The sequence below is a fragment of the Desmodus rotundus genome, chromosome 1 (genome assembly GCF_022682495.2).
Source record: "Desmodus rotundus isolate HL8 chromosome 1, HLdesRot8A.1, whole genome shotgun sequence".
Classification (NCBI taxonomy): domain Eukaryota; kingdom Metazoa; phylum Chordata; class Mammalia; order Chiroptera; family Phyllostomidae; genus Desmodus; species Desmodus rotundus.
The window spans coordinates 178,258,691-178,271,649 of record NC_071387.1 but is presented as its reverse complement, the minus strand read 5'-3'; the positions used below and the strand labels follow the sequence as shown (position 1 = coordinate 178,271,649).

Here is a 12,959-nt window from a genome sequence, read left to right as displayed (position 1 = left end):
GTTATTTTCATCATCTGGACTTCTGGACTGTAAGTGACAGATGCACAAGTTAAAAATGTCTTAACAGCATATTTGTGGCTCAGTTTTTTGGAGCATCATCCAACAGATTGAAAGGTTGCAGGTTTGATTACCGTGACGGGCACATACCCAGGTTTCGGGTTCCACCCCTGGACGGGGCACATACGAGAAGGCATCCAATTGATGTTTGTGTGTGTGTGTGTGTGTGTGTGTCTCTCTCTCTTTCTCTCTCTCTCTCTCTCCCCCTCCCGTTCCCTCTCTCTCTAAAAGCAATAAAAAATATCCTCGGTTGACAAAGAGGCTCTTTGGCTTAGGAGCCTGATGGGCAGAGTGTGGCTGGGAGGATGGCAGCAGGGATGACTGTGGCTGTGCACCCCATGTCATTTACCCCCTGCCGCCTGCAGCCTGGGCCTCTCCGCATCAGCACCCTCTACCTCCTCTTCTTGACTGCTCTGAACGCTCATATTTGGCCTGTAGCAGGGTGGGCCCCACTGTGGGCCCTATGCTCCCTCCCTGTTAGCCCTGTACTGCCCACCACATAACTTTGCCCTTCTCTGGGCTCCTTACACATGCCCTTGGCTCCTCCCTCCTTCCTCCTGATAACAGGCACCTCAGGAGAGCCACCACAGAGGGCTCCCATTTTGTGTCCCCACCCATGTGTAGCATATCATTCTCTGTGTGTCCCTATACCATGAAGAGATGACGGACAGACAGATGGATGGATGGATGAATGGACGGATTGGTGGATGGATGTTGTAGGGATGCCATATGGATGGTGAATGGGTGGTGATGGGTGATGTGTAGACAGACGGATGGACGGATGGATGACGGATGGGTAGTGATGGTGGTGAATGGGTGAATGGAGGAGTGATGGGAAGTAGATTGAATGTACTGAAGGTATTCTGTCTTAGACCTTCTCAAAGAGCAGGCTGTCTGCTATGTGAGATGCCTTCGAGATTCAGACTGTGCACCTGTGGGCAGTGCCTGAGCCACCCAATACGGGAGGCAGAGCTGCTGGGGTTGGCGGCTCCCAGACGCTTGAGGGCCACAGGATTTGGTACACTATGTATCCCCCAAGCCATGGGAGGCATCTTGAGGAGGCTCAGGGCCAGGGTCACCTCAAGCACCCCCACTAGAGCAGGCTGAGATGCCCAGCCCTGGAAACCCGACCTCCCAGGGGATCGAGGGGCCAGAGGAGCTCAAGGGATCGTGTCACTGTGATGAGTGAGGCAGCGGGTCGGGTGGCCCGAGTTTCCGTGTTTACACGTTCAAAGTGGAGCAAGTCTTGCCGCAGGGAGGGGTCCACAGCCAAGGGCTGATCCGGTGACATGGAAGCAACATTGCCAGGGTTGGGACTGGGGCCTCCAGTCAGGGGAAGCAAGCGGGTCTGCCATGGGGGTTTCTGAGCATCCTGACCCTGTGATCCCCTGAGACTGACCTCAGAACCAGGACAGCCTTATCTGAGACTAAGTAGACCCCCACAGCACCAGACACCAGCTCAGATAAGGACCAGGGCCACCTCCCACTGCACTGGCCACAGGGATCCCATACCCAGGCACAGGGGTCCCTATACCTCTGCCACAGCTCTGAGGAAAAAACTGCCTCTGTGACTGGGACCTCCTCACCTGGCTCTGCAGAAATTATTCTCAGTAACGCTTCCCTTCCCCCCAACCCTCTTCCCCCACACCTATGCCCACAGCTCCTTGGCCAGGCCCTTATCACCTGCCCATGGGTGAACCCAGCAAAAGAAAGGGGAGGGACTACAGAGATGAGTGTAAGGTGTCCACACCTGCTGCAGTCCTTCCTGAGGGTGGTGGGCATGTGCAGAAACCTGGGCTCCACCAGCAGAGCAGAATGACAGGAGGGGCTGGCCGTGGGGATAAAGGCTAAGGGGCTACCCTCCACCAGGCCACACCCTGCCCCCTTGTGCTCCTGTGTGGTCACCCCTAGCCCCTCGCTTTGGTTTCCACCCAGCCCCGCTGATCCCAGCCAGCCCACCACTGGGGCCAGTCCTGGCATCATCTTCCCCAACAAACCTGCCACATTCCACCCTCCCTCGTGCCTAGCTCCTGACCTACCCCCCCCCCCCGCCCCCGCTCTAGACTATACTCCCTAGAGCAGGGCAGTTACTCTGTTTCACCTCAGCCCACAACTCAAGGTAGAGATGCAGAACTGAAGGCCAACAGCCATGAGGGGATCTTAAAAATGTTAATACTTTTCCTCCCACCTTCTAAGTTCTCCTGGCTGGGCGGCTAATCAAATTAACAGACAGATGAACAGGGGGAAATCAAAGTTTTAATACATGTACACGGGGAATTCACATGAGCATGAAAAGTCCAAAGATGAAGCGACGCTGGGTAAATAACACATTTTGGGTAAAGGAGATCCAAAAAGCCCATTTAGATTTTTCAGTAAAACAAGAGACATTTTTCACTTTCCCCAATAACTTCATTGATTTGGGTATTTTGAGTATGTCGCCTAACTCCCACGTGGTGTGCTGCTGATTGTCCTCAATTAATGTCTACCCGACCGGGGAGCATCGTCCAGGGAGACATCTCCAGCACGAAACTTCGCAAAGCACTTCTGACACGTTCGGCCAGTCGCAGCACCTTCTCCATACATGGCACAAATCTTTTTTTGCATTTCAGTTGCATTTTTACCTTTTGAAATAATAAAGCATAATTCTCCAAAAATGTTGCTTATTTTCATCCATCTTCAGTATTAAACTGGCTGCACAAAAATTCACCAATTTTGATACATTTTTTTAATGCACACTGATATGACAGCTGTCACAATACAACCTAATAAAATTGTTCCGAATGAAACTAAAGACAACTAAACACTACTATAGCCATTTTATGGGGAAAAAACCCCCAAATTTTTGGCCAACCCAATAGATTTCAGAAGCAAGAACAGGACATTTACAGCTAGTTGAGAAACAGCAACCTATGTGGCAGGAAAGTTCTTGCTCAGCAACTCAGAAATGATGGGCCCGGGGTTGTGTCTACCCAGCAGACCCCTGTGTGAAGCCCTGTATTTACCACACTCAATTCAAACTGGACTAAGGCGACAGACATGCTGAGATCACCTTCCCTAGGCAAGTTTCTCTGCCTAAATCTCTTGGGCAGGGAAGGGGGGAGGGTTAAATGTGCTTTCTGAGTTTTTTGTTTCTTAATAAACAGCTTAAAGTCAATATCCCAAAAAGGCCGCTTTGGGTGGCAAAACTTTGGTTCCCTTCAGAGTCCAGGGCAAACAGTAGCTATTCCAACATTTTCTAGAAGAAAAGAAGGAGAATTACCATTTCCTGAGCGCTGACTCCACTCTGAGGAATGCCAGGCGTTGATCCAGCTGCCCGTTATCCATTCATTCTTCATCTGTCCGCTGCCCATCCACCCACCCACCAACCACCCATCCAGCATTCTCTCATCCACCATTCATTCCCAGAAAGGCTGGGAGCCCCTTCATGGACACAGCGAGGACCCTCCATCCTGGAAGAATCTTTCAGAGGCAGCAGGGATCTCTGACCTCCCTGGCCCTGCCCTGAACCCCTGGCACCCCCAGATAACCCAACAATGTGTGAATGAGGATAATCACTGTCAGTCTTCTGTGTGAATCTCTCCCTCTGTTACCAGAGGGGGCCTGGCCCTGAACGGGTCTGCCTAGGGCCAGGCAGTGTGTGGGTGCTTGACTTCGTGTAGGAAGGATTTCACAGCACAAGGCCAGGTGACTATGAGGGTGCATTTATTAAAGCTGGGACAATGAAACAAGGAAGGACTTAGCATAGAAGGAAAAGGAGAGCCTAAGAACAGTGAGACTTAGTTCACTGGGAAGTCAGAGAAAAGGGGTCTTTGGAGACAGGTTCAGGGGGTTAGCTGGGGACAAGCTGCCAGCTGCCCCATTGCCTTAGAGTTTAGCAGACCCTTGCCTGTGGGGGAAGAAGTGGAGGGAGAAGTGGGAGGAGGGAATGGCGGGCGGCTGCTCCCAGAGGGAGGGCTAGAGCTCAGGCTGAGCTCTTTGTCTTGAGGCTTTTTATCTCTCTCTTGCAGATGGGAATCTTAGGGGAGGCCTCAGGGGAGGGTTTGGGGTTATGGTCCCCACTGAGTGGACAGGGCAGGGGGTCTTTAGTCACTGCAGTTGGTTCTGGCCATCCACACCTGGTTTTGCTGCCTTTCTGGGCCTGGAACTGAAACGCAACTGAGGCCTAGATGTTATCTCCAGGGAGGAAAGGCAGGGGAGGCAGGTTACCATGGGGGTGAGGTCCTTGTTTTTCCAGTTTTGCCCCGCCAGGGCTTTCCACTCTGGTGCCCATCTGCACCTGGCTGTAAGTTGCTTGGCCATTGTGTTCAGCTGTCTGTCTCAGTTTCCCTACTCCACTTGTCAAAGATTTTCCCAGCTTCTCACTATTCTGTCTCACCTGCGCCGATGTCCAGTAGCACAGCACATGTCCAGCACCTTCCATCACACCCCTACCCCCAGCCTTGCCCTAACCCTTTCTCCTGCACCCTCCCCTCAGGCTCCTGATGGCCAGCAACAGAGGGCTGAGCAGGCCAGCTTGGCTAGAAAGCGACCCCTGTTCTCCAGGGCCTAGGAGAGTATCCGGAACTCCGGGGCTGGAGCTGGGGTGGCTGCTAGGGTTTGCTGCAGGTTTCCCCACCCCACTGGTTGAGAAGAGAGAAGTGCTGAGGCAGGAGGGGGCTGATTAGCAGATACCCCTGCCCTAGGTTGGGGGTACCAACACCTCCTGGCAGGGGCTTTATGTCCTGCAGCCAGGAGAGGCCCCCCTCTTCCTAAGGGAAGCACATTACTGTAACACACACAACCCTGAGCCTGTCCTTTTGGGGGATGGGAGGGTAGCTCTTCCACTAAGTCACGGAACAGTGAGAGGCCAGGCGAAGCAGCTTTTGCAAACAAGGTGGGCATCACCCCTCAAACCCTGTCTCCTTCCTAAATAAGACTGTGAAAGGTGTGAGAGTTCCCTGGCTCAGAGGGAGTGACCCCCTGGCCAGGACCCCACGTTCAGCACCATTGTCACCATCCCCAGAATACCGCCACTGGCAGCATTAAAAAGACAGTTAAGAACCGAAGGGACTTTTTTTCTTAAAGATTTTATTTATTTTTAGAGAGAGGGGAATCAAGAGGGAAAGGGAGGGAGAGAAACATTGATCAGTTGGTTGCCTTGCACATGTTCCCAACTGTGGACCTGGACTGACTGGGAATTGAACTGGCAACCTTTTAGTCTATGAGATGATGCCCAACACACTGAGGCACACCAGTCAGGGCAAGGGGACTTTCATTTTGAAGGGACTCCAGTGTGAGACCCTCCAGAAATGCCTGGACTCCTTCCTTCTGGTCCTCCACCAGAATGAGGTGTGGGCTCTCTAGCTCTCACAATAGGACCCTGAATTTCTCTCAGAGGTGACACTTGAAACCCAAGTGGGATCTGAGTCCCCAGGAAGGTGAGGATTTGTTATTCTTGGGTGAGGGGGAGGATGGGTTTTATTAAAGAAGAGGGAACCTGAAAATTTACAGATGAAACCCTCTGATGGCTGAGATTGTGTTTACAATAACACAGGTGGGGAGGGGGGGAGCGGTGTGTCACACGGACTGCAAAGTCCTGTGGAGAAAAAGGGATGGCATGGCCACTCTCTGAGTGAGAGAGGGCCCCCACCCCTGCCTGGACAGGCTTTTATTGCTTTTCTGGGCACATTACATTGAGGATGGTCCTCATTTATTATGCATAGGTTCACTTTAGGTGGTTACCTTTTACAGAAAACAAAGGAGAAGATGTTGCTAATTACATCAAAGAAGAACGATATTTGCAAATGTAAAGGGAAAAGTGGTTGAACTGCTTACCCTTGTCCTTGGGAGGTTTAGCACAGATTTTAGGAAGTTACTTTAAAGATACACAGTAACCATTTGCTGCCTCAATTCAGGGTAAAGGAGTTTTAGCAAAAGCAAGACTCAAAGCAGCCTAGGTATAATGCAGGCCTGATTCCCTATGGGAGAACCTATCTGTGGATGTGGGTCTTGTGTGCCAACTGTGTTCCCCATCAGTTTTCTGAATCAGGGGCTGGTCTACATTCCCTACCCCATGCAGAACAGTCCCCTAGAGGGGGATAAATGGGGAAGGCTGGCAGGGCTGAGCCACGGGCAGGATGGGCATTAGGTCAGCGATCCATGGCATGGACCCCCAGTACATGGGCCTCCTCACTGTCCCCCATGGGGCCCATGGGCCCACGGCATGTGACATACAGTTCAGCCCGACTAGGGTTGAAGCTGCAAGGCCTGGGCTAGATCAGCCTGCATGGCTCAGACCCTGGACCACACCCGTAACCCCATCTGTCCTCAAGCTGACTATGGGGCTAAGGTTCAGATTCAGAGAGCTGGTGCAAGACTTCATACCACCCCAGACTTGTGTGTGTGCGCGTGTGTACACACGTGCATGTAGATTGTCCTGCCCGGTGAGTCATCAGAAATGGCTCCTGCCTTGGCTGTTATGGCTCAGTGGATGGAGTGCCGGGCTGCGAACCAAAAGGTCGCTGGTTGGATTCCCAGTCAGGGCACATGCCTGGTTGAGGGCCAGGTCCCCAGTAGGGGGCGCATGAGAGGCAGCCACACATTGATGTTTCTCTCCCCCTCTTCTTCCTTTCACCTCTCTCTAAAAATAAATAAATAAAATCTTTTTAAAAAATGGCTCCAAAGTGAGGGCTCCAGGGTCCAGGTTGTTAGTGTCCTTGCCCCCAAGGCACAGCATTACTTGATGTGTTTGATGTATTTGGCCCAGAGTGCTCTAAAGTCTCCCTACCACCCAAACTGTCCACTCGGACTCAACAGCCAGCAGTGTGTTCTGTGAACATGTGTCCCAGGGCCCCTCCTGGTGCGTCACGGGGCGTATACTGAGGAGAGGGGGAGCTTTGGGCAGGTAGAAGGTCCTCTGGGCCACATGGACTGCAGCCCACAGGGGCCCTCTTTGGCATTAACCCTGTGGATGGTTCAGCATGGTCACGTGAGATAAGCCCAGGATAGCACTCAAGCCCCTGGAGTGTGACCACTGGGTGGTCAGGTCAGCATTGGAGACAGCAGGGGCTCCTGTACACGCCTGGTCAGATAACGCAGAGGACTGCCAGTTCCTGCCTGCTCGTACCCATTCACGGGTGTGCTGATTGCATGCTGACCCCTCATGGACACCCAGAGCCTCCACCCCAATGCATGCACATGCATGTACACAAGCCCACACACATGTCCTCTGCTGGCCCTCTTCTATCATCTAAATGACTCTGAGACTGTGACTTTTGGGGTCCACCTGAAGAGCCTGCACTTTGCCATCACTGCAGCCTGGAGGCCTGGCCAGTGTCGCCCCTGAAAGTTAGACTTTGTGTGAGTGCCTGCCTGGGACGTTTTTATCGCCAGGGTGGGCACTTTCCACATCGGCTTTAATTTTTTCCAGGCTGAGACTCAGAAGGCTAGACGTTGCATGATGGATGTCACTGCGGGGACAAGCTGCAAAGGAGGTAGGGAGAGACACTGACCAGTGCTTCCAGGGGTGGGGAACAGAGGTGGTGATGGTGCTCTGTGTTCTGCTGCTCAAATTTGCCAGAAGCCATGGAACTCCATCAAGAGATGGTGACTCCTGTTCACACATGGGACCTCAGTTAACAGCAGTCAACAAGTAAATGATGTGGAAAATAATGACTTTGAGAGAATACCCAGAGAAAATCGGCCTGGGAGAGGAGGCCAAAGCTATTTTCAGAGGAAAATGTATGATCTTCAGTGTTTTCAGTTACCGAGACATAATAAGATCAGTTTTTTAAACTGAGCATTCAGATCAAGATGGTAGAAAGAAAGATTGAAAAAGGAGAAACAGTGAAGATAAAAGCAGAATCTTTTATCTTCCCCTGTTCTGGGAAGGACAGGAGACAAAGGGAAAACAGGACTGATGGCCAACTCACTCCCTGCACCTGCACACTCCCTGCCTCAGGACTCTCCTGTGCCCCTCTGCCAGCTTTCCTGGCATCCCCGAGCTGCTCCAAAGGGGGCAGGCTGTGTTATTTTGTATTCACAGCCCTTCATCCTCTCATCTCCCTTTACCCAGCACATTGAGAGCTGACATGAACCAGGTGGCATTTTCCTGGTTTGAACATTTTAAAGAAATCACTAGGTATATAGTACATCATTCTCAATTGCAAGTGGATAGCAATGATCAGAGGCCACTTAGGTTCTCCAGGGTGAGGTCCTGTCCGTTCCTACCAGGACAGGCAGAGGGTTCCTAGGCACCCAGGGGCATTCACCAAGGACTTCTCAGACTAGGTGACGCAACCACAGCCCACATGGGGCTGTGCATCCAGGCTGAGGTTAAATGGCCAGGGGTTTCTTTGTGGCTCCAACTTTTACAGATTTCTAGGGCAGCCATGTGCTGAGGGATGGGGCGGGCAGAGAGCCTGTTGCATGGAGGGTGTGGCTGGACCAACTAGGTTTGGGCATTTTAAAGGGAAAGCTGGACTCTCAGGGTGTCCTCTGGCAGAAGGAAGAGAAAGCTTGAGAAAGAGCTGAGTGTGGGAACTGCCCTCAGCAGCTCCATTCCATGCCTCCCAGGTCAAGTCTGTCCACAGCTGCCTCCAGGACTTAAAGGTGGCTTCTGGCTAATGATGACCACCAGGGCCAGCGAGGGCAGGGCAGTAGTGCAGTAACACCCATGCCAGGCCCTTGACCAGCACGACTGTTCATGAAAAGACACCAGTACTGGTCCCATTCTGGTTCCAACCACACAAGGAGCTCTACCAAGCATGGTATTTCATATTGCCCTGGAATTTCTAGAAAATTCCAAAACAAAAACAAAAAAGGGGAAAAGAAAACAGAAGAGGTAAAAACAACAAAGCAAGACAAAGCTATCATTCTTTATAGGTAAAATGATTCCCTTGCAAACCCAAGAAGTTGAACTTGAAAAAGCAATTGAATAACACAATTTAGAATTCTGTGAGGTGGCAGGTTACAAAATAAACACAAAAGCCAGTAGTGTTTTATGTTTTTGTTCTTACATATCAGCATAGTTGCAAGATTCATTACAGGAGTAACAAAAAATGTGAATACGTGTGAATTAACTTATTGAAAAAGACCTGCAGGACCTGACTGAAGGATTCGACGCCATCAAGATGTCAGTTCTCATCTAATTTATTTGTATAGATTGGATGCCACTCAATCAAAACGTAAATGTATTTGGGGGAAACGTTCCAAAATGATTCAAATGTTCATTTGGGGGTGAGGATCAGTGCTCAAGAATGGCTAAGGAAATACTGAAGAATGGGTGGCAGGACAGTGCTACCGTTCCCATTTGTCACACTCCAAGATCTGTGAAGGGGGCAAGAGGGGCTCCTGAGCACTCAGAAGAGCCCAAAAGTTTGTGCAGGAAGGAGATGCGTGTGGCCAGCTGTTCCTGCAGGTGTGCGGACTTGGACCCTGGTCCTCTTCCCTCCCGATGAATGGAGGTGGGGGGACATAAGGACAGGGTGGGTGCAAGAACAGAGTCCTCATCCTCCAGAATCCTGAATCTTTTCTCCTGTGTCTGTTGTGCCCTAATTCCTAACCTCTCATTCTTCCGCACTAACAGAGCCCCCAAACATTAGTGGGCACAATTCCCAGCCTTCTTCACAGGCAGATGTGGTCATGTGACTAAGTCGTGGCTAATGGTTCAAGCAAAGGTGTTATGTGCAACTTCTGGGTTGGTCTCTTGGGAGGACAGCTCGTCATGCCCTTTCCCTGGTTTCTCTCTCCACTATTGGAATATAAATGAGATGGCTGGACCAGAAGCAGCTATTATGGGCCATGAGGTAAATGAATTGAAGCCATACACACCTAACCACTGACCTCCTTTAAGTCATTGCTCAGATGTCATCTCCTCCTGGGTCCCTCTTAGACACCCCACTCACAATTTTACCCTTTCTAGACATTTTCTTGTTTGCTTCTTAATCAGAGCTCTTATCTCTGCCTCCTGTCCAGAATGTATGCTGCATGAGGCAGGGATTTCTGCCTCCTCATATCATCCCCAGGGCCTGGCATAGCTAGTCACTAATAAATATTCATTGAATGAGTGAATGTTCAAACCACGTTTCATATTTTAAAGTGTTATGTGAATAAATGTAAAGTGGTAACAATAGGATGGTAATATTAACTTGGTACATGTGTTGTAGGAGCTCATAAACTGAGTGACTGATTCTCCCCCAGGAGGGGCCTGCCCATTGGTTTCCATACCTCCCGACACCCAGTCTCACCTCCACCCTTCCTGCCCTCCATTCTCCTGAGCATCCATCCCCCAGACTCCAAAAAGTGGCTGCCTCCCCTCTCCCTCTCTCCGGGATTCCCTGTACTGGCCCTCAGTGGGCGTGGTCAGTGGCCCGCGCCCTAGCGCTGGGGGTGAAGCCGTCGGAGACCATAGATCTCCGGCGTCCCATGGCCTCTCCCTCTCCTGGACCAGGCCCTGGCTTGCCTGGGATGGGGTCTCCATAGTCTTGCAGCACGATCCCCGAGGTGGTGCTACTCGGAAGGAACAGGACTGGCCTCAAGATCAAGGATTCTGTGACCAACAGCGGACAAGGGATCTCGGCGACGGTCGGCAACCAAGTCCACCCTTTCCGCCAAGGCGTCCCTTCCCCGGTGCCCGCGCCCCAGCAACGCTCCCGGGTATTCCCCAGACCCTGACCCCGTGGAGTGCAGGCGACCGCCTCCTCCCGGCAGGCCGCGCCCCGCCCCGCCCCCACCTCCGCCCCGCCCCGCCCCGCCCCCACCTCTGCTCCGCCCAGGCCCCGCCCTTCCCCCCACCTGCCCTCCGCGGTTCAAGCCCGGCTCGCGTCCCGCAGCCCTCGCGTCGCCAGGGCACCCGAGGCCAATATGTCCCAGCGTTTCGTGGTGACCCCTGCGGCGGGCGGGGTGGAGAATCCAGACCCTGCAACTACCCCGGAGCCGCCCCGGGTGGACGCGCTGCCCATTCTGAACTATGGCCGTGAGCCGAGCCGCTACGGTAGGTACGGCCAGACGCGGACGTCCCCTCGGGGTGCGCGGACGTCCGGAGAGGTGCGGGCGTCCGGAGCGTCGCCGCTGCGTGGCGGGTGGCTTGGGTGGGAGAGCTGCTGTAGCGCTGGGCTTGGGAACGGCCGCGTGTCGCTGCGTGGCCAGCGCTGGGTTGAGCCGGTGCGGTGCGTCCACAGCGCTCGCCTCGGAGACTTTGACAGCAGCCGATCCCCGTCGGCGGTGCGTCCTGTCGCGGGGCCTAGAGGGAGATGCTAGGGCATGTCTTTGGGGATTGGCCGGTGACAGCTTCTGGGCCCTCTGACTGGAGCGCCGCGCGTCCGTCCAGTTCACAGTCCGCGTTTGTGTAGGGGTGAGGCTCTCAGACCACCAAGGAAATGCTCTGCTGGGTTCCTTCTGTCTGGGTGTCTCAGCCCAAGGGTCAGGGAGGCCTCGGTTGAGGGCTGTGCTTTAACTACGTGTACTGCCCTCTAATCAACCGCTTGGTTTGTGCCATTTCCCCCAGTGACCCCACCTGCCTTTACTCATTTTAATTATCTAACGTCTACTTTCGGTACCTTGTCTTGAGAACTCTGATTTGAAGGAATTGAGAAGTGGTGGTGCCCACATTCGCGTCCCCTGCCTGGTCCCCATATGTGGGGGATGTGTAGACAGTGTCCCTCCTGGCCACTCACTGCTCACAGGTCGGGGCCCACAGCCCTGGGCCGGGAGGGTGGGGACATGGGAGGACAAGGCAAAGCCTGGTTTCCAGCCAGCGCAAGGAATAGGAGCAGAGTTTGACTGAAGCTGAACGGCTGCTGGAGCCCTGCCCCTCCACTGCAGTCTCTAATTTGTGGGGGTTTACACCCCTGGGAAGGGAGGCCCACCCTGGGGCTTGGCCTCCCCCAATCCTCTCCTGGGGAAGACTGCCCTTGGGCTCTCGCTTGCCTACAGGACCTCGGCCACAGCAGGGCTGAGGTTGGTCCGAGCTACCTTCTCCCATGCCCAGTAGTCCCAGCAGGCCAGCTCTTCAGGTAGAAGGGCCTCCTGGCTGGCCCCCACCCTGAGGAAACAGTGCATGCGAGTGTCGGGTATGTGTACTCGATGGGGGAGGGTGGCTGTAAGCCTGAGGGCTGAGAGGAGCAGAGCTTCTAGAGGCTTGTTCACCAAGGCCTTTCGCTGAGGTATTGGGAAGTTCTTGAGCATCGCAGTGACATCTGAGTGGTGCCTTCCCACGTGAGCAGCGAGCTTTCCGTGGCACGGGTGTGCACGAAGTATGCTTGCCTATAGCTGTATGTGCTGCAGAGACCCTAGGACAGCGCCTTTGGCACAGACGCGGGATGTGTGTGTTGATCCAATTCTGCTCTGAGTTCTAAATCAGGTGTGAGTATGTGGACAGGACTCTTGTCACTTTGCTAGTGGCTTGTTCTCAGGTCATGCTCCCTCCCTGTCATCCTCTAACCCTTGAGCTCTAGGAGAGGTGTGTATGGCACCTGCTGTGCCCCTGTGGTATCAATGGCAGAGCAGGGGGAACTGTCCCCACTGCTCCTCTCAAAGCAGCTGTGACCCAAGCAGAGGGCGCTCTCTAGCAGGGGCGGGGTGGGGGGGGGCAGTTAAGGCTTCTCCTGCTCCTGCTTACCCAGTAACATGGTCCTTTTGTTTTCCTCTGAGAGGGTAGTTCTGCAGTTATTGATTAGAGTAAATCAGAGAAACTAATGATTGCTTGGGGGTCGGGCAGGCCTCCAGCCTGTTCTGAGGGAAATGGCTTTGATGAAGAACTCAGCGGAAATTTCAGGGAGAATGTGGGTAAGAACAAGAACCATGTCTGGGAGCCTGCCAGGCAAACTCTTCCTGACTGTAGTCAGCCGCAGTGACTGTGCATCGGGAGAGTGGAGCTAGGTCCGTACTCCCTCCCCAGGGGCCCCTAGGATGGTGGTCCAGGT

General features: G+C 53.2%; 1 protein-coding gene and 1 long non-coding RNA gene across 3 annotated transcripts in view; one reads left to right on the top strand and one right to left on the bottom strand.

Moving 5' to 3' along the window:
• Window positions 1-2,910: 2,910 nt before the first annotated feature.
• Window positions 2,911-10,675, bottom strand: LOC139440407 (uncharacterized). Its single transcript, XR_011650645.1, has 2 exons — window positions 10,499-10,675; window positions 2,911-3,292 (listed from the first exon to the last, which is right to left on the bottom strand). It is a non-coding gene; the product is annotated as an uncharacterized lncRNA (long non-coding RNA).
• Window positions 10,676-10,840: 165 nt separating this feature from the next.
• The window catches only part of SLC12A7 (solute carrier family 12 member 7), an 85,650-nt gene continuing 83,531 nt past the window's right edge, over window positions 10,841-12,959 (top strand). For both annotated transcript variants that reach the window (XM_024578423.4, XM_045186208.3), the window contains exon 1: window positions 10,841-11,029. In XM_024578423.4, the coding sequence (XP_024434191.3) occupies window positions 10,900-11,029 (130 nt within the window). In that variant the 5' untranslated portion in view covers window positions 10,841-10,899. The remainder of the gene's footprint in view (window positions 11,030-12,959) is intronic.